We start from the raw sequence: 26,930 nt of genomic DNA, 5'->3' as shown, positions 1-26,930 counted from the left end.
CCTTACCTTTTTCCCAGATACTCCCCACCCACCTTTATATAAATGCAGTATGCCCATGTATGTTTTCTATAGTAAGACACCTGCTTGTCCCACACATAAAAATTACCATTCCTTCCATTCAAATACTCCCACCAGAATCACATAGTTGAGAGGGCCTTTTCTTCTCTTTTCCCTAGTTTTCCCCTCTTTTCTTGTCCTTTCTTGTCTTACAAGTTATTTGGCAACCACTCTATTTGTGGCACAATAAAAGTCTCTAGTCGGTGCTAAGAAGGGCATCCAAGTGTGGAAACCACACCAAAAGTGGCATGGAGCACAATGCAGCTTTATGGCTCACTGGATCCATGCTAACTTCTCAACCCATGCCAACATGAAAAAAATAGGTGCTAAATGATATTTGATAGAAAAAAAACAAGAAAAATTAGCACTCAATACATATGAGCAAATATCTTTTACATAAGTTACACAAGGTTTCAGTAACAACTTTCACCTCTAGACAATTATATAATTTCACAACCATAATATATATATATGTGAGTGTGTGTTTATATATATATATGAGAGAGAGAAAGAGAGAGAGAGAGAGAGAGAGAGTAAGAAAAAAGTACAAGAGGCATTCTCAGTCAGTGTTATTAGTTTTGACATTGAAGGGAAAATGGAAAGAACAGAGGGTGTATTGCATTTCAGACACTGTCCTTCTTCAGATAGTAGAGAAATGTCCAAGAGAAACTGGGAAGAGAAGAAGAGAGATGATGAAAAAAAGAAAAGTGTCAGGAAAAAAGATGCACATGGGATCCATTCACATAGAATATACATAAATATATATATATATATAATATATATATATATATATATAGGAGAGTTTACGAAAAAAACAAGGAGAGTAAAAAATGTGTGTAGTGGCTAACGATCTATCATGACGACTCGTATATATCATATATATATATATATATATATTATATATATATATATATATGTAGGTCCCGGGTTGATTCGGGGTTAACCACAGTAAATAAGTAGAAGCTCCTTCTATATAATAAATTAATATATATATATATATATATATATATATCGAATCATCCATTCACTGAAGCATAAACACAAGCCAGACAGTTTCAGGTAAAATTTATTTAATTACGTTAATTAAATTATGTATTATACAGACCTCTTTGCAAATAAGATTGAAGCCCTTGTGGCCAAACAGATGTTAATGGTCAGTGCAACTCCTACAATACCACAGACAAGACTCATGAAAGCCACACCAATCCTGGCAAAAAAAAAAGAGGAATAAAAGTAAAGTCTTTTATTAAAACAAGAATAAAACTCACAAAACTAACTGAAATAATGATATAACAACCAGAGACCAATTAAATCAGGTATTAAGCCTTTATTACAATATTTTGATACAATGATTAGCAATCATGATAAAGGGTGGTAACCCTAAATCCTCACTCAGTTTAACACCTCCACTAGGCACTTATGTGCCTCTATTGAAGTTCATTGCTGCAAGCTTTTGAACCAGGTTCTGGTTTAACTCTTAATACCTTTCAGATTACTGTCAAATGTAATGCTTAGAATTGGTTTAGAATTAATCATATATTATCTTAGCTTCAAGATTTCAATGATGTGATTGTCCATCTTTAAATAATATTGCATGGGAGGTGCAAAAGACCGGATTTGGCCAGTTTAAACCTTAAAACAGATTAAATATTTTGGTTGTATGTGGCCAAAGTAAATGCAAAAGAATTAAACATAATTCACTACCCACTGCACCAACTCTCAATCACAGATGACTTTTAAAAAGGTCCTGGGTGCAGCCTTTCCTCCTTCAACTAACTCTCATGAATGTATGTATGTATGTATGTATATATGTATGTATGTATGTATGTATGTATGTATGCATGCATGCATACATGCATGCATACATAAGTGATAATAGTCGTTTAAAATTTGGTATTCTATTGGAGTTTTATTAGAAGTAAAATGACCATGCATCATGCATATACATTCATTATGCATGCATGATGCATGTATATGTATGTATGTATGTATGTATGTATGTATGGCCTCCGTGCCAGTGGCACGTAAAAAGCACCCACTACACTCACGGAGTGGTTGGCATTAGGAAGGGCATCCAGCTGTAGAAACACTGCCAGATCAGACTGGGCCTGGTGCAGCCTCCTGGCTTCCCAGACCCCAGTCGAACCGTCCAACCCATGCTAGCATGGAAAGCGGACGTTAAACGATGATGAGGATGTATGATCATTTTATTTCTAATAAAACTATGATAGAATACCAAATTTTAGAAGCTGAATACACAAACACTTAATATCACTTTTTACCTCAACAAGGTGGTAAACTAGGGGACAGCATTTTGAGTTCAAATGCTAAATGAAGAAAATTTTAGTCAATGAAGCTAAGCAATAATAAAGAATAACTGGATGAAGCCACTGAGTTACTTCCATTAGAAATCTCTACAAGAAGTAAACAATTATTAAATAGCAATTATTTGACAAATCAATGAAGAGGTCAAATTAACTCAAAAAGCATTGATCAGTCCAGGATGGTTGTAGAAAGCACTTGTCATATGAGATTGAACCCAAAAGTATATTGTTGTGAAGCAAAGCAAACTTCTTCACCTCAGTCATATCTAGACTTAAATACACACAGCTACACTGGCACCAATATACACAACCATACATCTTTGTCCTTTGTTAATTCTGAGTTAATTAGTTTTTATGCAGCCTAAACATATTCTATATATGTATGTATATATATATATATATATATATATATATATATATATATATATGTCTTAGATTCTTTTATTTGTTTCAGTCATTTGACTGTGGCCAAGCTGGAGCACTGCCTTTAGTCAAACAAATCGACCCCAGGACTTATTCTTTGTAAGCCTACCACTTATTCTATTGGCCTCTTTTGCTGAACTGCTAAGTTACAGGCACATAAACATACCAACATCAGTTGTCAAGCACTGACACACAAACGTTTACACACACACACACGCACACACATAAATATATATGATGGGCTTCTTTGCGTTTTTGTCTACCAAATATACTCACAAGGCTTTGGTCGGCCTGAGGCTATAGTAGAAGATACTTGCCCAAAGTGCCACACAGTGGGACTGAACCCGGAACCATGTGGTTGATAAGCAAGCTACCTACCAGACAGCCACTCCTGCACCTATATATTCAAATACATCACTTGTTTGGTCAGCACCACCTGGCTATTGGTTGCCTTTAGCAGAGATACCTTTGTTGCAAGCATTCAAATCAGCTCTTAAATCTGAGAATAACTTAATGAGCTGTTACAGACTGCAATGATCAATAAGTCAAGGCTCAACTCCCACAAACACACTTGTCATGAAGACCCAACTAAAATCATAAATTCATCAGCACTACCCCTTGTCTTATGATTAAGCCATATATAAAAAGTAGAAAAAAAATATATTGGTAGAAGAAATAGAAAAAGTTACTCACAGGCTTTGATGACAAATTCCATTAAGTGCATTGATGTAATTGTTGTGGATAAAAGAACAGCCGGAAATTTGATTGAGGAGGGAAACGTTGGAAACTGCTGCGGTCACTTCTAAGCGGATCTTTCGAACAAGGCTGCGTAACTGCAAAAATAATCAGTAATATAGGGATTAGAACAGACATAGAAATGGGAGTGTCAGGTTACTGCTTACATCATACTGAAACATGATTATCCCAGTAAATACGATATCTCAAAACTGAAAACTGAAGATTAGGATACTTTCTTTAACCCTTTTGATACCAACCTGCCAGGAAACTGCCTCGGGCTCTGTAGTACAAATGTCTAACGTCCAAAAGTTCTGAATGAAAATCTTCCACCAAACCTTAGTCACAATTTATGTTCCTAACACTAGTTTAATGATAACTAAGTTATTTTACTAAATTCTTTGTTATATTTAAATTAAATGAAAGAAACACAGAGCATCTCAACAGAAATATGATAACAAAAGGGTTAACAAATGATTAATTTAACCCTTTTGATACCAACCTGCCAGGAAACTGCCTCGGGCTCTGTAGTACAAATGTCTAAAGTCCAAAAGTTCTGAATGAAAATCTTCCACCAAACCTTAGTCACAATTTATGTTCCTAACACTAGTTTAATGATAACTAAGTTATTTTACTAAATTCTTTGTTATATTTAAATTAAATGAAAGAAACACAGAGCATCTCAACAGAAATATGATAACAAAAGGGTTAACAAATGATTAATTTAACCCTTTTGATACCAAACTCACTGAAACCGCCTCTGGCTCTGTAGTACAAATGTCTTGTTCTCATAAGTTCTGAATGAAAATCTTCCACCAAACCTTTGTCACAATTTATGTTCCTAACACCAGCTTAGTGATAAGTAAGTTATTTTACTAAATTCTTTGTTTTATTTAAAATTTGTTGAAAGAAACACAGAGCATCTGAACAGAAATATGGTAACAAAAAGGTTTAACAAACGATAAATTTAAAATGTGTTATAGGTATGGCTGTGTGGTTAAGAAGTTCACTTCTTGACCATGTGGTTTTGGGGTGCAGTCTCACTTGCATTACACCTTGGTCAGCCTAGGGCTATAGTAGATGACACTTCCCCAAAGTCTTGTGGGTAGATTTGGTAAATGGAAACTGGAAGAAGTAAGTTGTGTGTGTGTGTGTGTGTGCATGACATTGTGTGATAGCTGTAAATGAGAGTCTTCACTATACATGCAATGTTATTTATTTCCAATCTTCCATGATAAACATGTCTGGCTTTGGGGAAATATCATCTTACTTGGAAAGAAGTGAGGACTGATGACAGGAACGGCATCAGGTCATAACAGATATGCTTCAATAAATTTTATCTGAACCATGCAAGCATGGAAAAGTGGATATTTAACATAGACATCATCATCATCATCATCGTTTAGCGTCCACTTTCCATGCTAGCATGGGTTGGACAGTTCAACTGGGGTCTGGGAAGCCAGAAGGCTGCACCAGGCCCAGTCTGATCTGGCAATATTTCTACGGCTGGATGTTCTTCCTAACGCCAACCACTCCGTGAGTGTAGTGGGTGCTTTTTACGTGCCAGACGAGGCTGGCAAACAGCCACAATCGGATGGTGCTTTTTACGTGCCACTGGCACGGGGGCCAGGCGAGGCTGGCATATATATATATATATATATATATATATATATACAATGAAATGTGTGTACAAAGATGCACAGAAGCCTGCATTAGGTATAGATATACAGTTCACACAGACATGATGTGATATATACACACACTCACACTGATGGAGATGTGACATTCAAACTGAGATTATACACAGTAATCATCATCATTATCATTTAACATCCGCTTTCCATGCTAGCATGGATTGGACAAATGACTGAGGGTTGGCGAACCACATGGCTGAACCAGGCTTCAATCTTGATCTGGCAGAGTTTCTACAGCTGGATGCCCTTCCTAACGCCAACCACTCAGAGTATAGTGGGTGATTTTATGTGCTACCAGCACGGGGCCAGTCAGGCAGTACTGGCAATGACCTTGCTCGAATCTTTTACACATGCCACCGGCACAGGTACCAGTAAGGTGATGCTGGTAACCCATATATGTTAACTATATCAGGGTGTGCATCAGCATCCGTGTGTGTGTGTGTGTGTGTGTGTGTGTACAAAGTACAAGACGTAAGAAAATAAAGACTAACCTTAATACCCATGTTGTAGGGTGAAGCCATGTATAGTGCCTCACTTAAAGTACTGTTGGCACGGACAATAGCAGAGAGAGCAGCATTGTATTTCTAGAAGAAAACAAAGACAAGAAATATACATAAATAACATGATTCAGAAAATTATATCTTTTCTATCCTAGGCACAAGACCAGAAATTTGGGGGGAGAGAGGGCCAGTCAATGAGATCAACCCCAGTACGCAACTGGTACTTAATTTATCGACCCTGAAAGGATGAAAAGCAAAGTCGACCTTGGCGGAATTTGAACTCAGAACGTAGTGGCAGACGAAATACTGCTGAGCATTTCGCCCGGCGTGCTAATGTTTCTGTGCTAGTTTGCTGCCTTTGCAACATCTTAATCACTAGGCCACATTCCTTCACAGAAATAATTAGTTGAAAGTAACTCTAATATTTAACTTATGCTATATTTTATCAACTTCAAAAGGATAGAAAGAGATATTAAACATGATAGGATTTGAATTTAGAGCCAAAAATAAAAATTAAAATATAGTAACTTGTTCTTAAAACATATGAATACATAGATAAATAATTTATCAAACCTAAGTATATAAATATACCAAGCTAAATCTGTTTTATTCAAATTCTACATTCATATATGTTCTTGTTTTTGCTTATATAATTTTCAATTAAAAACTCTCTACATTTCACTACATGAATATGAAAGTTTTTCATTGATCAGTTTGTTTTGTTTTATCTTATAAATTAATTCATAGTACATTTGTATTTAAGGAAATCTATTTTAAGTAAAATTTATCTTAAGCAAATTTATTTTAAGCAATTCAGTAAATAAAGATCGTTTCATGCAAGCACAAACAAGTTAGTTGTCACTAAGATGTAACGTTTTAAATTTTTGAGAGGAGAACAGGGCAGGGGTGTCATCTTCTTTTAATATTCGTGCCATTATCAAATACATTATTGATATGAATGAAAGGAAATGGCTCTGTGCAGGAATGAAAATATTTTACAAAAGCACTTCACAGAGAAACAACTATCATATTACAGCAGACGCCATGAAATAACTGAACGTAATTCTTTATTTTCTTTTCTGTAAGTTACATGAGTAAAATTTTAAAAGGGAAGGATGATGTTCATAGAATTAACATTGTCCATTTACTTGTGCATATGTGTATTTAAAAACAAGAAATAAAATGTTTCTTTATTAGCCACATAGGGCTGCACACAGACAGGACAAATTACAAGGTAGAGTTTTTCTTTTGGGAGTAAAAAAGGGGGTTTGGTTTTCGATCAAAAGGGATCGTAAAAGGAAAGAAAGAGGACAAAAAGGGGGGGGGGACATTTTTTTAAAGGGGGGGGAAATTGATCAATAAGGATCGTTATCACAGAAATGTCAATATAAAGTGTAATGGGGAGGACAGGTGAGGTTTACCCGTGGAAAGAAAAGCCTACGAAAAAGACCACGGTAACCTCGGTCAATGAAGTCACATGTTATATTTTTTTACAAATCAGCAACTCTCTGTATTAATTTTTACGGTTCAACAAGAAATAAAATAAAGGACAAACCCTCTAAACATGAATTTGAGACATAAAAGAGCAACAAGCCCACTGACAGATACAAACAGTATATACATATTGCTTGCCAAACAACTATGTTTCTGACTACTCTATAGAGTGCCTTCTAGTCTCTCTTATCAAATTAAATATTATAAAGCATTTTTCCTGCCATTGTAATTGTGATTTGTATCCTGTCAGTAGGTCTGTTGACCTTTTCTGTCACATATTAGTACTTATGTTAGTCGATGTCCTTCACATTAAAAATCACCATCATTTTAGTGTCTGTTTTCCAAGCTGGCATGGGTTGGATGGTTTGACAGAACCTAGTGGGCCACAGGGATGTGTCAAGCTCAGATGTCAGATTAATATAATATAATGAAATTATTGTATACAGTGCTCAGGTGCACCACAACTTGCCAAAAGTGCGTATAAAGCAAATGCAGTAATGTACAAATGTCTGGAAAGTGAACAATATTTTCCACCTCATCTCTTTTCTGAAAATTAAACTGAGACATTTTGCTGATAGCAGTTGTGTCATATCATACTCACTAGAACTTTAGCCTCTGCCAATTTTATTTTGAGATCTCTTGATTCTAGGCTTTATTTTCATGTCAAGAATGTCTTCTACATGATGCAGCTAAAAGAATCTGGCCAGCAGCATACGTGAGTTACTAAAGACAGCCAATTTCAAACTCCTGTTTTGGCTTTAGAGAGTTATGCAGAAAAGTGGTTGTCAGCTAGTTAAGATTGATCATTGGCAAAAAGATTTTAATGATAACAAGCACTATGACCTGGCAACACCGGGTCACAGTGCTAGTGCATGCATATACAGCTGCGTGTGTGCGCACATACATGCGAGTACTGTCCAAATCTCCGACCAATCACATACAGCTAGCTGGCATTCAATTGGCGCATCAAGTTTCGGGCACTTTGATTGGGTTTTGGATAGAAAATTCACAAAAAAGTCACTTCTATTGATTTTATAATGGCTTTGCGGGGTGACTGGGGAAATGTAAAGATGTGCATGACCACCCTTCGACGGTTTTGAATGACCGTAGAAAGTGCAAACCCTCTAACTGAAAAATTGTGGATTTGTATAAAGGATACACACACACACACACACACACATTTTGCCGTTTATATATAGAGAGAAAAATAGATATTTTATTTTATTGTGAAATATGACAGAATATATATTTAAATAGACAAAGTAGAAGGAATTAAAAATAGAAATTGGAGAAAATAAATTAAGTTCTAAAAATATGTGGCAGAAATAGGTAAATCCATAGGTTGTATGGATTCCAGCTATGGTCTAATGAACTACCCTATCCACTTACCTCTGCAAATGGTTCTCGAAGATCAGTGCATTTCAAATAAGCATTAAGGACTTCTGTTTAAAGAAAGAAAAATACAGTTTGTCTCAGATATATTGTCTTAATATAGTTTTAAGAAAATATGATACAATCTTAAATAAAGACAACAGTATCATCATTTACTTACTAGCTTCCATGTTTGCACTGGTTTGCTGCTTTACATAATTATCAGGGTTGACGCAAAGGTCACCAAAATCCTGGGAAAAGGAGAAAGAAAATAAAAATTGAGATTTTAAAGATAGGAACATAAAAATTTCACATACACAACCAAACTGAAATATATTTTGCAGTCAACACGATCAAGTAAAAATTATTGAAGGTAGTAGGCCTTCAGTGCAAAAATATTAAGTAATTGGTGGTAATTCATGGGATTATAGCTCCAAGTTAATAATGTAAAGGGTAAAGTTTACCAATTACATATTTCAAATTAAACAAAAGACCATAAGATGGATAATTTAGACATAACTGAATCATAGGATTCACAATCATAATGTGAAGGTGTGTGGCTCAGTGGTTAGATCTCCAGGCTTACAATCATGGGACAGTGAGTTCAATTCCCAGATCAGGTTGTGTGTTGTGCTCTTGAGAAAGACAAGACTATTTTCTGTTGCTCCAGTTCCCTCAGCTGTAGAAATGAGTTGCAACTTCACTGGTGCCAAGCTATATCGTCCTTTCCCTTGGATAACATCTGTGGCATGGAGAGGCTAGGCTATTATGCATGGGCAACTGCTGGTCTTCCTTAAACAACCTTGCTCGGCCTTGTACCTCGAAAGGGAACTTTCTGGGTGCAATCCCATGGTCATACATGACCGATGTGAGTCTTTGCCCTTTTTTACCAAATCATAGCTTGAGTATAACATAGCAATATATGGTAATGACTAAGTCGAAAACACCTAAAAGCTCCGTGAGGCTCCAGCATGGGGTGGTAGCAAACCCAGCTGTACTCTTTCACCACAACTTTCTCTCACTCTTTCTTCCTGTTTCTGTTGTACTTGTATTTCAAAGGGCCAGCCTTGTCACACTGTGTCACGCTGAATCTCCCTGAGAACTACATTAAAGGTACACGTATCTGTGGAGTGCTCAAACACTTGCATGTTAATTTCACGAGCAGGCTGTTCCATTGATTGGATCAACTGGAACCCTCGTCGTCATAACCGACGGAGTGCCACGAATGACTAAGCAGTTCACCTTATAATCATGTTGTTGTAGGTTCAATACCATACTTTGGGCAAGTGTCTCATATTATAGATTCTAGTTGATGCAAGTTGTGCAAGTGAAACAGGGTTAAAGGAAACTGTAAAGAAACCTGCTGGATGGGCTACACCAGTTCTTTAGAGGTGGACATCCAGAATGAGACAGCTGGGTGCAGCTGTTATGATGCTGATGATTTGGTGTGGCTAACTGGACATCATGCTTGTTTTGGTGCTTAATGCATACATACACACAAATACACACTCAGAAATATACACAGATAGGAGAGAGAGAAAGAAAAACATTATGTGTCTCATTGCTGCTGTGAGGCCCAACACTCGAAAGGAACTTGGTCACTTTGCCTCTGTGAGGCCCAATGGGACATTTAAAAATGCATTTCAAGTGCATACTGACTTCTGACTGCTTCTTTATATTTGCTAAAATATGAAGTAAACACCATTCGAGCGTGATTGTTACCGTGCCGCCTTACTAGCACTCGTGCTGGTGGTATGTGAAACATTCAAGCGAGGTCATCACCAGTGCCGCAGGATTGGCTCCTGTGCAGGTGGCATGTAAAAAGCATCATTTTGGCGTGGCCGTTGCCAGTACCACCAAACTGGCCCTCGTGCCGGTGGCATGTAAAAGCACCCACTACACTCTCGGAATGGTTGGCGATAGGAAGGACATCCAGCTGTAGAAACTCTGCCAGATCAAATTCTGGTTTGCTAGACCTCAGTCAAATCGTCCAACCCATGCTAGCATGGAAAGCGGACATTAAATGATGATGATGATGAAGAAGTGTACCTTTGCTGACAGCCTGCTCATAATGTCACTAAATGTTTTCATTCTCATTTATCTTCTGTTTTCCATGATGGCTTGAGTTGGACAGTTTGATAGGATCCAGCAAGCCACAGAGCTGATCATGCTACAGTGTCAGCTTTGGCATGGCTTCTACAGCTGAATGCCCTTTCTCACATCAATCTCTTAATAGTCTGTGTACTCAGTGCACTTTTCATGCCAATGGCACGAGAAAGGTCACCAAGTAACTAACAAGACAGGAAAAAGAACATGGAAAGAAAAAGGACCCCTCAAATTAGTTGGAGATGTATATGAGAGTGGGGAGAGATGTTGGTGGGATTACAGTACGAGAGAGGGACAAGCACAGGTGCCTTGCTATAGAAAAGAAGCATGGGGCTACCTGCATTATAAAAGGGTGGTTAGGAGTAGTAAAAAACACGAGGAGATGGGAGTGATTAGACATGCCATATGGAACTTCTAATTACTCATCATTATCATCATTGTTTAATGTCCGTTTTCCATGCGCATGGGTTGGATGGTTCGACCGGGGTTTGAGAAACCAGGAGGCTGCACCAGGCTCCAGTCTGATCTGGCAGTGTTTCTACAGCTTGATGCCCTTCCTAACGCCAACCACTCCATGAGTGTAGTGGGTGCTTTTTACGTGCCACCAACATGCACGCCAGTCAAGCAGCGTTGGCATCTGCCATGTTCGGATGGTGCTTTTTACATGTCACCGGCACGGGTACCTTAACTACAATTTCCATTTGATTTTTATTTTGATGTTGGTGTTGACGTACATGGCTTTCCCCTGATGGCTGCAAGGTTTTGACTTCTTACTTCCTTAGAAAATCTACAGTATATGTATAGGGCATGACATACCCTATGTTACCTACCTATGCATTTTTGATTAGCAAGTTAGGCAATGACATAAATGTAGAAGAGAGAGAGAGAAGAAGATATGAAGTAAAAGGAAATAGAGTAAATTATAGTTAATTAATCCTGACATAATATCTGTAGGATTGCCAAACTCCATCAACGAACCATGGGAAATGACATTTAAGTAAATGTAAAGAGTGGTGACATTCTCAGTTGAAAATCTAATTATGTTACACTGCTTGACAAATATAGGAGACTGCAACAGTGAAAGTATGTATCTGGGAGAGAAAGACAAATATACTGTGCATGTGTATGAGAGAGGGAGAAAGAGAGACAAAGAGAGTGTAGGAGTGTATATGTGTATGTATGTAAGAGAGAGGAAGAGTGTGTATGAGGGAGAAAGAGTGTGTGTATGAGAGAGAAAAAGAGAGAAAGACAAAATTTATGAGACAGAATTACAGAGAGAGAGACAGAGAAAAAAAAGAGAGAGTGTGTGTGTTTCCTTTTTTTTAAAGACAAATGGGCATAATTTAAAGGAGATTTGGCTGCTATATTTAGTGTGTTCAGTAATCATATAAAAATGCTTGTATTCCTGCTTTGTATATATATATATATTGATCTCTCAGGTATCCTAGATGCAGTAAATGTTTGATCAAAGGTATTCCAACCATGAACAACCAGTGTTTCAAGAAGACTGGTGTTTCAAAAAGTAACTTATCCCATGTATGTTACATTTTTTTAAGATGGGAGGATGTGATTTGAAAATGATTGGACTACTGTCAGTTAGAAAGATGTGTAGATAGAGAAAAACGGAAATAAATGGAAAATGTGAGGAACAATGGGGGAGGGGGTGAAGACACACGGGGGGGGGTGAAGAGGAAAGAGTGGGGGGAATGGAGATAGACAAGGGGAAGAGCAACAGGAGACAGTGGAAGAGAGATATGAGATTTATTAAGGTAAGACAGAAGAGATAAAGGAAAGGCGATAAGAGAGAAGAAATAGAGAAAGGCAATAAGGGAGGGAGAAGAAAACTTTTAAAGGAAGAAAGTGAGAGAGCGAGGAAAAAGAAAAAGAGGGTTAAAATGAAAGCAGACAAAATAATTATCAGATTAATTCGATGGAGACATCAGACCAAACGAAAGGAGACCTGGTCTACAATGTTTAGATAGAAAATACTTTAAAGAGATAAAGAGTAACTTACCACAGCAGTTCCAAGATAAAGCCCTCCACCAATCCAGATTAACATCAGAGCCAGGCACCCAAACAATACGCAGCTGTAAGGAGACAAGAAATAAAGTATCAATATGTAAGATGACAGGGATAAATATTACTGCTGCTCATTAACACAGATAATTATTTTTTAGCAGTTGTTAAGATTAGTAATCAATCACTTGAGACAATTCATTTAGGGAACCTCTGTATGATCCATTGAATTGCTAGAAGTAACAGCCATTTTCCCTCAAGAAGAAAAAAAAAGGAAGAAAGACTAATGTCTTTTTCAACTATGTACTATGCCTGTGAGTCACATAATCTTTTCTACTCTAGGCACAAGGCCTGAAATTTTCAGGGGAGTGGGACCAGTCAATTATATCAACTCCAGTATGCAACTGGTACTTAATTTATCGACCCTGAAAGGATCAAAGGCAAAGTTGACCTTGGTAGTATTTGAACTCAGAACATAAAGACAGACGAAATACCACTAAGCATTTCTTTTCTATTCTAGCACAAGGCCTGAAATTTTGGGGGAGTGGACCAGTCGACTGGCACTTAATTTATCGACCCCGAAAGGATGAAAAGCAAAGTCGACCTCGGCAGTATTTGAACTCAGACTGTAAAGACAGACAAAATATTGCTAAGCATTTCGCCTGGTGTGCTAACATTTCTGTTAGTTTGCCACCTTTGTGGGTTACATAATGGCCTAAAAACTACAAAGGAACATGGAACAAAGCTAAAAGTATATTCATGAACTCTCTAGTGCACTGTTATTCTTCTCATGCACTACTTGTCAAGCCTACACCACAAAATCTATTTTAGATTTTTGCTCATATATAAACAAGCTGATTGAAGAAGCATGTTAGCTTTTGACTTTAATGAAAATAAATATGACCCAAGTAGGTAAAAAAATTTGGGGTGTGCAACTCTTAAAGAAAAAGTAAAAGTGAAAACGATCATAAAAAGTTTAACTAAACATCAAACAATGATTTGCTCGAAGCTTTATTTAAATGAAAGAAACAATGAAAATTAACCTTATTCAAACACAGGCTGGTTTAGAAAAAAAAATAAAATAAAACCAGCCTGTGTTTTAATAATTTTGAGTAAATTTGAAACAAAATGTTTGATTTCAATACCTTTACTATTCATGGACATGCTTATAGAAATCATAAAACTTAGCACAGAATCCATGATTTTCAGAAACATTTTTACAAACTCTGAATAATCAAAATATGGAATCAACTACCCACATCTGCAGTAAACAGTCAGGGCAAGGCATCCTTCAAAAACGCCATGCTTTCTGAAATTTGCCAACACTACACCAGACATGCTCACATACTTTTATCTCTTTAAGACTCTTAATGTTCCCTTTTTCAGCTTTTTGTTTTATTCTGTGTACTGTGCATGTACTTCCAGCCTTTTCTGCTGTCTTTCTTTACTTGACTTAATATCTACCTTTTGTCCTCTCTTATAACCTTTCCTAATGAGTTGTAATGCACATAAGCGCTGTACACCTTAAGCTCATAGAACTTAAGACAATGTTAAGAAAGAAATCATTCAGAAGACTACAAACAATCTCTTCTGTCAATTGTGAAAAGGTGGAATACAAAGTTATCTAGTCATACAATAGAACACCATTGACACTAGCTCTACTTAATATGGTAATATATGGGCAAACCAAAGCAGCGAGCTGCCAGAAACATTTGCACGCCAGGCGAAATGCTTAGCAGTATTTTGTCTGTCTTTATGTTCTGAGTTCAAATTCTGCCAAGGTCGACTGTGTAGTTGATCACTTCATGAGATACACTGAGGGAGGGTGGAGAGAATATCACACACTCAATGTAGGCAGAGACACTATATTATGACCCAAGTGAAAGTATAAATACAGAATACTCTCAGTTATATTACTAGCCATACTTTGGGTGTCTGCGTAAAGCTATATTAACATCCAGATTGCATTGTAAGTAGCTTGCTAACAAACCACATGGTTCCGGGTTCAATCCCTTGGGCAAGTGTCTTCTACTATAGCCACGGGCCAACCAAAGCCTTGTGAGTGGATTTGGTAGATGGAAACTGAAAGAAGCCCGTCATATATATATGTGTGTGTGTGTGTGTGTGTGTGTGTGTGCGTGTGTATATATATATGTATGTGTGTGTATATGTTATATGCTTGTGTGTCTGCGTTTGTCCCCCCAACATCGCTTGACAACCGATGCTGGTGTGTTTCCGTCCCTGTAACTTAGCAGTTCGGCAAAAGAGACTGATAGAATAAGTACTAGGCTTACAAAGAATATAAGTCCTGGGGTTAATTTGCTCGACTAAAGGCAGTGCTCCAGCATGGTCGCAGTCAAATGACTGAAACAAGTAAAAGAGTAAATAGTAAATTTATGTTAATACAAAACTAAAACTGAATCACTTGTTTCATTGTTTGGTTAACCCTACACCTGGGTGCAAGCATAGCAAAATGCTTCACAACCATGTGTTTCCAGGTCCCATGTAACACTCATCATCAAAAATGCTGTGTAACCAACAGTGCTATTATTCACATGGAAATTGTAATTGCAATACCTGTGCCGGTGGCATGTAAAATGCACCATCCGTACGTGGCCGATGCCAGCGCCGCCTTGACTGGCTTCTGTGCTGGTGGCACGTAGAAAGCACCAACTGATCGTGGCCATTGCCAGCCTCCCCTGGCACCTGTACCGGTAGCACGTAAAAAGCACCGACTACACTCACAGAGTGGTTGGCGTTAGGAAGGGCATCCTGCTGTAGAAACACTGCCAGATCAGACTGGAGCCTGGTGCAGCCTCCTGGTTTCCCAGACCCCGGTCGAACCGTCCAACCCATGCTAGCATGGAAAACGCACATTAAACGATGATGATGATGATAATGATGATGATGCAATACCAAATAAATAAAAATATATAACCATAGCTGTTAAAATACTGCTTTATTTCCAACAGCAAGTTCTGTTTTAAAACAACATCCTAATTTTCATACCAGTTTTCTAAACATTACTTTTTTATGACCCTTATATCTCTTAAAGTTTAATTACAAGCTACTAATCTAAGTGACACATTCTTTCCAAGTCTGTGCCCACACTGAGTAAACTAACAAGGAACTGGTTGACTGCTATTCTATAGCTAATGTAATCAGTGATTTAATAGTTCTACCCTTCACTGAACTCAGACTGATTCCAATCTTATTTCTGGTCTAGTGAACATTAACTCTCATACTACCCAACTCATTAATCTTGAGAGTTCATTGAGGTGACTGATAAAATTCCATAACTCTAACTCAGTAGTTCTTGATTTCTTTAAACTTCATGGCACACTGGAGATTATTCATTCCTTTTATGTCTGCTTTTCCATGCTTGCATGGGTTGGACAAATATGCTTTCTAAAGCATAGTATTCAGCCAACTATCCTTTGTGATGCTAATTTCATTCTTTTTTATTTTATTATTTTCACAAGGGAGAGATCTCTAATGCAATATGTGGCATCAAATGCACAAAGTGACCAAATGATTTGTTGACAGGAGAAACTGACAACAAACAATATCCCTTGCTACACTATATAAGCAATCACAGCTGTAAACAAACACAAATTTATGTGTGTGCTTGTGTGTGTGCGTGTGTGTGTGTGTCATCATTTATTTGATGCTTCTATAATATTTCGGGAAAGATTCTCCTTATCAAATGTAAAAAAAGAAAATAACCCAAGATTACAGAGAAAAAAGTGTTCAGTCATTTAGATTGTTTTCTTTCTAATATTTCCTAAGCGGGGATCTTTTCCAAAATATAACAGAAGCATTTAACAAATGATGATACACACACACACACGCACACATATTTTGCCTAACTTTTCCCCTCTGCATCGTTTAAAGGTGATTTCAATACATATATATCATTTACACATTACAAAAGCATCAAGCAAATTATAATACTCTATTATTTGTGAATACTTACAATATCAACAAACAACGGGAACAAGTCAGCATCCCAATAAGCAGCAAGAGGCTTATTAAAGCATGAACACTGAACAGCGAAAGAGTAGCAATCCACCTAAAATAAATTAAAATGTCAATCAATCATAATATTGCAAAATTATAACTGAAACAAAAATAAGGCATAGTCATGTGGCTAAGAGGATAGCTTTACAATTACTTGATTCTGGGTTCAATAACACTAGATAGCAGTTTGAGAGAGTATCTTAATAATAATAATAATAATGAAAATATTGTATACAGTGCTCAGGTGCACCACAACTTGTCAAAAGTGCATACAAAGCATATGCAGTAATGTACAAATGTCTGGAAAGTGAACAGTGTATGAGTCAGATACATGCATGTATGGAGGGGAGAAAATCAGGTGTAGTGTTGGTGAATCTCAGAAAGCATGGAAGGTTTGAAGGATGCAGTGCTCTGACAACTAACAACTGATGCCAGCAGTCTGTTACATGCTTCAGCAACTCTTAGCATGAAAAAATGTTTCCAAAAGTCATAGGAGCTGTGCTGTTTTCTGACTTTGTAAACATGTCCACGGGTGTTAGACAAGTGGAGTTTGAAAAGGTGCTCAGAGTTATTGTTTGTAAGATGGTTAATAATTTTATGGGTGTCTGCGAAGTCAGCTGCCAGACATCAGAGTTTCAATGTATCCATGCCCAGGGAAGTAAGGCGTTCAGAATATGGCAAATGCCTAATGGTGGGTATTCTCTTGGTTGCACATTGCTGAACAGCTTCCAGACAATTAATATCCTGGGCAAGATAGGGGTTCCAGACCGGTGATGCAAATTCCAGGTGAGGTCGTTCCATAGCTATATAAAGCCACCGATAGTTAGTCGGAGAGCAGCTCACAAAGGACTTGGTGAGTGATGCCAAGATACCCTCAACCTTCCTGGCAATTTTAGCGATGTGTTTTGTCCAATGCAAATCGCTGTCGACAATAACACCCAGGTCTTCTATTATAACATCAGGTACTATGAGCAAATATCTTCTATTGTGAACCCCATGTTGACTAATACATTGGGAGTGGAATTTAGAAGACAGAAACAACACAAAAGCCCATGGTGTATGCGTATGTGTCTGTGTACATGTGCATGCATCCAGGCATGAATGTGTGTGTGTGTGTGTGTGTGTGTGTTTTCGTTTATATATCTGTTTTTCCATCTTAACATGGGTTATTCTTTTACTTTTACTTGTTTCAGTCCTTTGACTGCAGCCATGCTGGAGCACCACCTTGATGATTAGTTTATTGAAGAATGGTTTTAAAACTGAATGTCTATCCTCTTACTAACTCTCCCTGCTTTTCAAGTAAAGGATCTTTTAATTCTGTAGGTCTTCAAAAGTGGAATGCCAGCAGCCCATTTGTTGAGAGAGGATTGGAACTGGATTGAATAGCACACTGCAGGACAAAGGCCTCAGCATGTTCCCTCCACTAGCCATAGTCTGATGCTGAGGCCACGAATTTGAGCTTGAAGTCATACTGGTTTGATGCACCTACCCTGCAACATTGGCTTGACATAGCTTGGCAGAGGGGTGCATGTATTTTATACTGTTACCCCAGGAGTAGTTAAATAGATTGCATTGACCCCAGTGCTTAGCTGGTACTTATTTTATCTACCCCAAAAAGGATAAAAGGCAAAGTCAGCCTCAGTGGAACTTGAACTCAGAATGTAAGGACAGATGAAATATCACTAAGCATTACATCTGGTGTGCGAACAATTCTTGCCAGGGGAAATGACAAAAATATCACCAGCAATTTTCAGAGAAGCACAGACACATACACAAACACACATACAAACACACACACACACACACACACACACACACATACACACACACACACCAGAGTTAGAAGAGGCACAGCACATCCCTACTTATCACAGAAGGTGACTCAGAAGACCCACCCAATCCAATACCAACATAATAAAGTAAAATGATGATGATGCTAATGTATTTAGATTTGTGTTAATGCTTATCTCGTTTAAACTAGTGATGTTTAACCAGAGATTGCTAAAATAAACACCAAACTGAAATTTGCATTGGTGTCAATATAATCAATGAAAAATCCCTCAAGTTCCAGCATAGCTACATTCTAATTGCAGTGTGAATTTATCTAAAACTGTAAAAAAAAAAAATACAAGTCGTAATTTATATATATTCAGAATATTAAAAGATATGTATTTATATGTAAAACAAATATATACATATAAAAAATATGTATTTAAATGTAAAACACTCCTTAATTCTAAAAGCATTTATTAACCTGATAAACCAGATATTATAATTTAGGTTTGAAAGTAAATATTAAGCAGTTAAGACAAAGTATTCCAATAACAGTGTTGCAACTTGGTAAAACTTCCTATTTTTAAAAGCTGAATTAACTAATAAGATTTTAATGTAAAAGATACTGAATGTTATAAGCCCCAATTTGGGAGGGAGATGTGTCCACAAATTGGACACAAAGGACATATGTTAGCTGATAAACATTTGAGTGACCTAATAATATATACAGAATACCTGCTTTTCCAGTTTAAATTAAATACCATGAATCTTTTGTTCTACTTCTCATTTTATCTCTACAAGCTTCTACTAAAGTTCAACATACCAAAGTGTCCATGGCTTGATGTTTACAATGAAAAATAACCTACTGTATCAAATTATGAATTAACTGCTGAGATTATCATGTAAATGATATCAGATAATTTAGAATACATAATTTGAGAAGATGGGATAGCAGGTGGCATTCTGCAGTATACTTGGTAACCTGGAAAGCCACAGTTATGTGTGCAACAGATTGTTAGGCAGTCTGTTATACCTTTCTATCTCAAATTTATGTTTAAAGTATCTAATAACATTTAGATACTCTTCTCGTGGATATATTCAAAACTGTTTTTCAAAATCACAGCCAAAGTACCAAAAGCTTTATCTTTGGATTCACTTGTGCCACATTCCTGGTAATAGCAAGTGTTAAATCTCTTCCAAGTCTCTCTTTAACACAGGAGTTCTCAACCATGTTTTATCTATGGACCCTTTGATTACTATTTTATTTTAGTGGACCTCCAGAGTCATTTCATGTTTAAAAACTAGTTTTATAGAAACTTCTTTTCAAAATTCCTATTTTGTTTTACACACATTAACATGTCTAAGTTGAACTATGCAAAATGTTAAAGAAACCCAGCTGTTTCTTGCAACATTCATCTAAAGCAAAATTTTCTCAGGGGCCCTTAAAATACTATTGTAGATTCCCAATTTACTATTTTGTGATGTGGACCCCACATAATATATGGATTTTGCTTGAAAACCACTGCTTTAACAGAACCTAGAAGGGGTCATAAAATTAAAATTTTCCCAGTCTGAATATGAAGATATTGCCATGAGAGGGATCAACCCTCTAAATTTACTTTACTAAAATCACACATGAATTATTAGCACTATTATAGCTGCTTATCTTAAAATGCATGTTCAATGCTAATCGGTGAATTTCAAGGAAACAAGATTGCTATACAACTAGAAAATCAGTCTTGCTGTACTAATCACAAGTAGCTACAAATTTTTAAAAAGTAAATAGGGTGTCAAAACACTCAATATGCCCTGATACTGTATGTTACACAGTCAAACATTATATGGCAAAGTATACAGATAATATAGCATATGTGGGGGTGTGGGGTGACGCAAAATAGCTCAAAAGGTTTTGCTGACTACTGCAATGCAGCAGTTCTATCCAAGTATAATTATTCCCCTTGGATACTGACTATGGTGTCACATTCCTTTCAAAAAGTTTACCCTGAAAAAACCTATAATCAAACATACTAAAACAGAAACTGCTTGGATTAATACAAAATAAATCACTAAGAGAAATCCTTTTACTATTAGACTATCAATTATCTCCCTATATTTTTCAAAGTCCGGTGGCTGGACTATGTTTTTACTACACTCTCGGGGTGGTTGGCATTAGGAAGGGCATCCAGCTGTAGAAACTCTGCCAGATCAGATTGGAGCCTGGCCCAGCCATCTTGTTCACCAGTCCTCAGTCAAATCGTCCAACCCATGCTAGCATGGAAAGCAGACATTAAATGATGATGATGATGATTCTCAAAGCCAGAAAGTAACCACATACACAAAAAATTTAATCATCAAATCTGAGCAGTTACATAATTACTTCGATAATAAAAATCTGCTAAAATTCATAACTTATAGTCCTACTCCTCTTCCAAGCCTAAAGATTTCTCATAATAATGCCAAATAATAAATTTGTTGGCAAGTGGGTTTACTCAATAGAATTAAATTAGTTATAGCATCTTATGAGAACTAGTTTTATTGATCTTAAAATGATACAAATGAGAATCAATTCTAGAGGGATTTTAACATGGCTCTGTTGTTAAGAAGCTCACTTTGTAAATATGATTCCAGCTTCAGTCCCACTGTGTGTGACACCTTTGGTGTGTATTTTCTACTATAGCCATAGGCCAACTTGTATGTATGTATGTATCTATATATCTTCTATTTCTTAATTATTATAAATCTTTCACTGAGGAGGGAGTCAGTTTCCAACAAAGATATAAGACTCCATCTTTGGGGTGTAGTTAACACAGACAAATTCACATTTGGAACTTGAGAAAAGTCTTGCATATTTTTACTGTTCCACTCACAGACTGCACTTGAAATGTACAAATCAGCTGGTCTATTTCTCTTTCTGAAAATCCTAGTTTATCCAGATTCTCCTCTGTGTGTGTATGTGTGTTCATATGAATGTATGTGTGAGGATGTATGTGTATGTAAGGATATGTATGTGTATGTGAGGATGTATGTGTGGTGTGTGTGTGTGTGTGTGAGGATGTATGTGTGTGTATGTGAGAATGTGTGTGTGTGTGTGTGAGGATGTATGTGTGTATGTGAGGAGGTATGTGCATGCATGTGTGTCCACTGTTTGACAGCCAGTGTTAAGCTGTTGATGTCCCCGTAACTTAGCAGTTTGGCAAAAGAGACAAATAGAATAAGAACCAGACTTTAAAAAAAATAAATACTGATTTGTTTGACTGAACCCTTCAGGGCAGTGTCTCAGCATGGCACCAGTTTAATGATTAAAACAAGTAAAAGAAAAAAAATGCTAAAAAAACCCGTGTATATATATATATATATAATTATTTGAGGGAATATAACTCCAAACTTACAGGGAAAAAAATTCAATTTAGAAATACTAAATCAAATTTCACACAATGTAATATATATATAAAAAATTAGAAAAAAAACACCTTTAACAATTCAAAATGAACAATTACACCATCTAGAAAATTACATATAATAGAAGTATTAAAATTAAAATAACAATAAAATATCAATGATTAAGTAAGTTGCAAAAAAAAAATAATAATAACGTATATAATCATATGTTTTTATTATTTTTTTGCAATTTATTTAATCATTGATATTTTTTTTATATATATATATATATATATATATATATATGTATATTAGAAAAAAATTATTTCTAACTGAACACCAAACTATATCAATTACCCATCTTGGAGGGTCTGTAAAGGTCACAGATACAGCAGTGTCATTTCCTCTAGACAAAGTCATAAATAGTTATATAAATTAAGTGCATCATTCTACAATTCCTGTCACTATTTAAGCATCTAACAAAGAATATAATAAACCATTATTTGGCTGCCTCAGAAGTAGCATGTTCTTACCTGTAGGGTTCCACTAATGTAGTAAGAGCAGATATTGTATCCAGTCGATTATGTTCTGTTTGTTGCCTGATGAAAGAGCAATAATCTCGCATTTGTTTTGTGTTGTAGACAAACTTCTCAATCAGCTCAATTGCATCACGAGATACAGTTTTGTTCTTTATTGAGCTATGAAAGATATATTTCACTTCAGCTACATTATGTGTGATTCTGGTTGATAACTGGTCTATTGTATCAATCTGAAATTATACATACAAAGGAAAAGAAGGATTAAAGCTAAGCAATTTGAAAGTAATATAGTTATGCTACCATTGTTCCTTTTACTTAATCTTGCACTTGCTTTTGTCTCATCTATAGTCTCTACCGTTTCCATATTTCCAGGTATCTCAGGTATATGCTACACAATTTTCTCCATGTTTTAAGCTATAGATGAATACTTTAGTTGCATGTCTTAGATTTCACCAGATGAGCCAACAAAGGTGTTTTTATATGATCACCTAATCTGTTAGAAATAGCAACCAAATTGTCCTCTGATCATACCTTACTGCCTGATGGTCTATAAAGGTTTGGTAGAATCTCGTTCCTCACAGAAACTGAACTAATATTTTGATTTTTACTCATTTCTCATTGAAGAAGAGAAAATATTGTGTTGTCACTTTAATAGTGAGTAAATATAATGAATGATCAAATATACTATGGACTAAGCAAGAAGAATCAGTTCATTGTGATGAGACGACCAAGTCTGAACCTCAAGTGATATCTAGACATTACAAATATTTAATCACCCTCCTACACCTGTTATTATCACCAACATTGTACACCTTGACATTTGATCTTTTGCAAACAATACAAGTTTAACCTATTATTCCAATCCTCTACCAATGCCTACCCCAACTATATTATCACACATCAACAATTTGCCTATAACTATCATCAGATATGTAAAAGGCACAGCTGAACATTGCACTCTGCATCTAATGTCCTTGTCAACACTTATTCATACCTTATATGTCTACAACAGTGCCACTTTATCCAGTGTGTCTACAACAATTGCCACCTCTTACCCAATTTACAAATAACAGTCACCACATATATCAAATGTGCCTGTGAATTTTGTCACATCTGGACTAGGCCCACAATAATCCCCATCTCTATCCAATGCCCACAACAGTCAATACATTTTCCTATTGCATCCATAAACGTCAACACCTCTTCCCATTGGCCACCATTCTTTATACTACTTAGTCCTTAAGCAAGTTCTTTTCCCACTATTACGGCATTTTCCAAATCAACTTTAATTCCTATTGTACAAATTTCTTTTTTAACATTTCAACTTGGAGGATAATCTTAATCCACTACTTTTAAGTAGAGTCCACTATGTTGAAAGCATTCAGACCAGGTCCCCAACTTGAGGGTAACTCAGAGACTTGGTGCAATGCTTTCTACAACAACAACTCACAAATCATGGTTTCTTCCTATCTTTCCTTACTCGTGGGAACTCAAAGACCATGGCTGCTGTCCTACCACATCTGACAACGTCATTCATTAAACAAAAGATAATTAAAATTACAAGATGAGAGCAATGGCAACTTACTGTAGATAGGGAGCCACGGATTGTACCAGTTGTGGATTTTAAGTGGGTTATGAATTTAGTCATTCCTCGGTTTGTCTCTTCATTACCATAGAAACCAACAGCAAGAGAACCCCTGGAAACGAGAAAAAGTAGAATTTGATTAATCATTTGGGAAGAGAGAATACAAATGGGGTCTTTGAAAAACAATTATTTTAACAATATAAAAGAATAAGTCTTATTTAAAAGAGGTGCAGATGAAAAGCAGCTGGATGCTCTTCTTAACGCCAACCACTCCGAGAGTGTAGTGGGTGCTTTTATGTGCCACTGGCATAAGGGCTAGTCAGGCGGTACTGGCAATGGCCATGCTTAAATGGTGTTTTTCACAGGCCACTTGCACAGGAGCCCGTCCAGCGGCACTGACAACGACCTCCCTCGCTCAAATGTTTATTCACTGCCAGTAAGGCGACGCTGGTAACAATCACGCTTGAATGGTGAGTAAGAATAATAATATCTAGAATGACAAGGCTCTGAACCACTACACAAGAGATAAGCAGTTTGTAGCAGGACTATGACACCGAAATCTGTGTGGCTTTAACAAAGTACCATATGTGTTATAAGTAGTAACAGTGTTGCAGAATTCACAAAGGTGGTGAACTGGCAGAAACGTTAGCATGCTGAGTGAAATGCTTTGCAGTATTTCGTCTGTCTTTACGTTCTGAGTTCAAATTCCACCGAGGTCGACTTTGCCTTTCATCCTTTCAGGGTAGATAAATTAAGTATTAGTTACGCACTGGGGTCAATGTAATCGACTTAATACCTTTATCTATCCTTGTTTGTCCCCTTTATGTTTAGCCCCTTGTGGGCAATAAAGAAATAAGAATTCACAAATGATGCATCAACTTACTGCTACAAATCGAAATATCATGGAGAAAGACCAGTAATTATATTATCCATGGGAAGATTAAGACTTAATATTTAACACAACAGTTAAGAAGTTTCTTTGGCAGTTTGTAAATCAAAGCATGATCCTTCCCTTTGCTCTTTGGGCAAGTGTCTTCTACCATAGCCAGAGGCCAACTCAAACCTTGTAAATGAAACTAGGTAAACTAAAATTATGTGGATGCATACATTGGACGAACTGTACAAGTTCTTGTATGGTAGACTTAATCCAGTGCCAGGTTTAACACACTTGAGTAAGGGGCATGTATTCTCTTCCAGAAAATGAGACCAGTCCTCTAGTATATGAATAACTTGATACTCTGACGCATTGCTTGCTCTCTGTCTCACAAGAACCCAGATGTTATGGTTTCGTTTTTGTCTCTCCCTTTTTCCTACCAGTCTTAAAAGACCTACGAGAGATCAAAGGTGCCACTGTTCCTCCTCTGATTAACTCTTAATAGTAACCTAACCAAGACAAATATGTCTTAAAGTTATCTAAATTAAAACTTCCAATCAAAATTCCATGACAATACGTTCCTAACACCAGCTTAATAACAACAAGGTTATTTTATTACATACTTGAATGTATTCAAAACTGAAACAAAGATTGAAATCAAAAGAATAAAATCTGCAAAAACTGTTGGCCCTTTAATATTTGGGAAAATATTGCAACAAATTTCTGGTAATCCATAGTAGAGCCTTCAGTCAAAAACAAAGAATTTAATGAATGTACAAGGAATTTATATTTTGGCTTCTGGAAATTATTTTTCTAGATAGAGAAGACAAAATAAAAAATGAATATCTAAAAATTTCCATTCCTGACAAGGAGAAAGGTATTTAAGAAATATAAATATATTTTCAAAATTTTGTGTTCTCATATCCATTAGTTTTATGATGATAGATAACGCCCGTCTTTCTGATTAATTGTAACCTGGCATTGTAAGACAGTGAGTTGGCGGAAATGCTAGACAAAATTGCTTAATGGTATTTCTTTTGGTGCTTTACATTCTGTGTTCAAATCCTGCCAAGGTCAATTTTGCCTTTCCTTCCTTTGGAGCTGATAAAATAAAGTATCAGTTGAGTACTTAAGAGAGGAGGTCAATGTTATGGACTTATCATCATCATCAATACATTTTCCATACTGGCATGGGTTGGACGGTTTGACCGGGGACTGGCAAGCCAGTAGGCTGCACCAGGCTCCAATCTGATCTGGCATGGTTTCTACAGCTGGATGCCTCTCCTAACGCCAACCACTCCAAGAGTGAAGTGGATGCTTTTAATGTGCCACTGGCATGGGAGCCAGTCAGGCGGCACTGGCATCGACCATGTTCAGATTGTGCTTTATACATGCTACTGGCACAGGAGCCGGACTGGCACAACCCTCAAAATTGCTGGGCCTGAATCCTGCAACAGACCAGCATCCCATTCAGGAGGAATGTTGTAATCTAGGTCTCACTGATGTACCATGAAAACCAAGCAACCAACTTTAAAAGTCCTAGGACTCAAAAGATAAATAAATAAATAAATATAAATAAAAATGATTAAAAATAAAAATAAAAATAAGAAAAAAGTGGAAATTTTACCGGTGAGTGTGTTATATTATAAGGCACAAAAAGAAAATGACTTTCCCCAGACAACAAAATAAAATAAGGGAAAATTTTTAAACCAACAATTTATCTTCTATTTTGGGAAGTAAGTTACAAAGAAGAACAGGGAAAATGAACAACTTACGCGCAAACAAATATGAAAATTGCCATGAAACATCGTATACACTTTACTTCCCGATGCTTCTTCTTTTTCTTCTTGCAACAAATGCAACAGATGTATAAAAACATCAACAGCTGGATAATAACAGCCCATCCGACAAATACTCCAGTCCAAAACAGCAGTGTCTGTAAAAACAACAAAAATGCATTTAGATTAATTATAAAATTAATGTAAAAATTACTTTGTTATCAAGGAATTAGCATTATGATAACCATTATTATTATTATTAT

At 36.6% G+C, this 26,930-nt stretch overlaps 1 protein-coding gene across 13 annotated transcripts in view; it reads right to left on the bottom strand.

Annotated features, from left to right (window-relative positions):
- Positions 1–26,930, bottom strand: part of LOC115211614 (protein tweety homolog 1-A) — a 174,087-nt gene that overhangs the window by 59,495 nt on the left and 87,662 nt on the right. For all 13 annotated transcript variants that reach the window (XR_004999185.1, XR_004999186.1, XM_029780213.2 and 10 more), the window contains exons 2-11: positions 26,665–26,825; positions 24,016–24,127; positions 22,425–22,660; positions 16,697–16,792; positions 12,719–12,791; positions 8,780–8,849; positions 8,617–8,669; positions 5,725–5,817; positions 3,498–3,637; positions 1,163–1,264 (exon numbers count right to left, since the gene is read on the bottom strand). Coding sequence is in view for 11 of the 13 variants with exons in the window: in XM_029780213.2 (XP_029636073.1) it covers positions 1,163–1,264; positions 3,498–3,637; positions 5,725–5,817; positions 8,617–8,669; positions 8,780–8,849; positions 12,719–12,791; positions 16,697–16,792; positions 22,425–22,660; positions 24,016–24,127; positions 26,665–26,825 (1,136 nt within the window). In the remaining 2 variants the exon portion in view is untranslated. The remainder of the gene's footprint in view (positions 1–1,162; positions 1,265–3,497; positions 3,638–5,724; positions 5,818–8,616; positions 8,670–8,779; positions 8,850–12,718; positions 12,792–16,696; positions 16,793–22,424; positions 22,661–24,015; positions 24,128–26,664; positions 26,826–26,930) is intronic.

Source organism: Octopus sinensis, linkage group LG5 (assembly GCF_006345805.1).
Source record: "Octopus sinensis linkage group LG5, ASM634580v1, whole genome shotgun sequence".
Classification (NCBI taxonomy): Eukaryota; Metazoa; Mollusca; class Cephalopoda; order Octopoda; family Octopodidae; genus Octopus; species Octopus sinensis.
The sequence above is the reverse complement of the archived record's forward strand: the minus strand, read 5'-3'. Positions and strand labels throughout refer to the sequence as shown.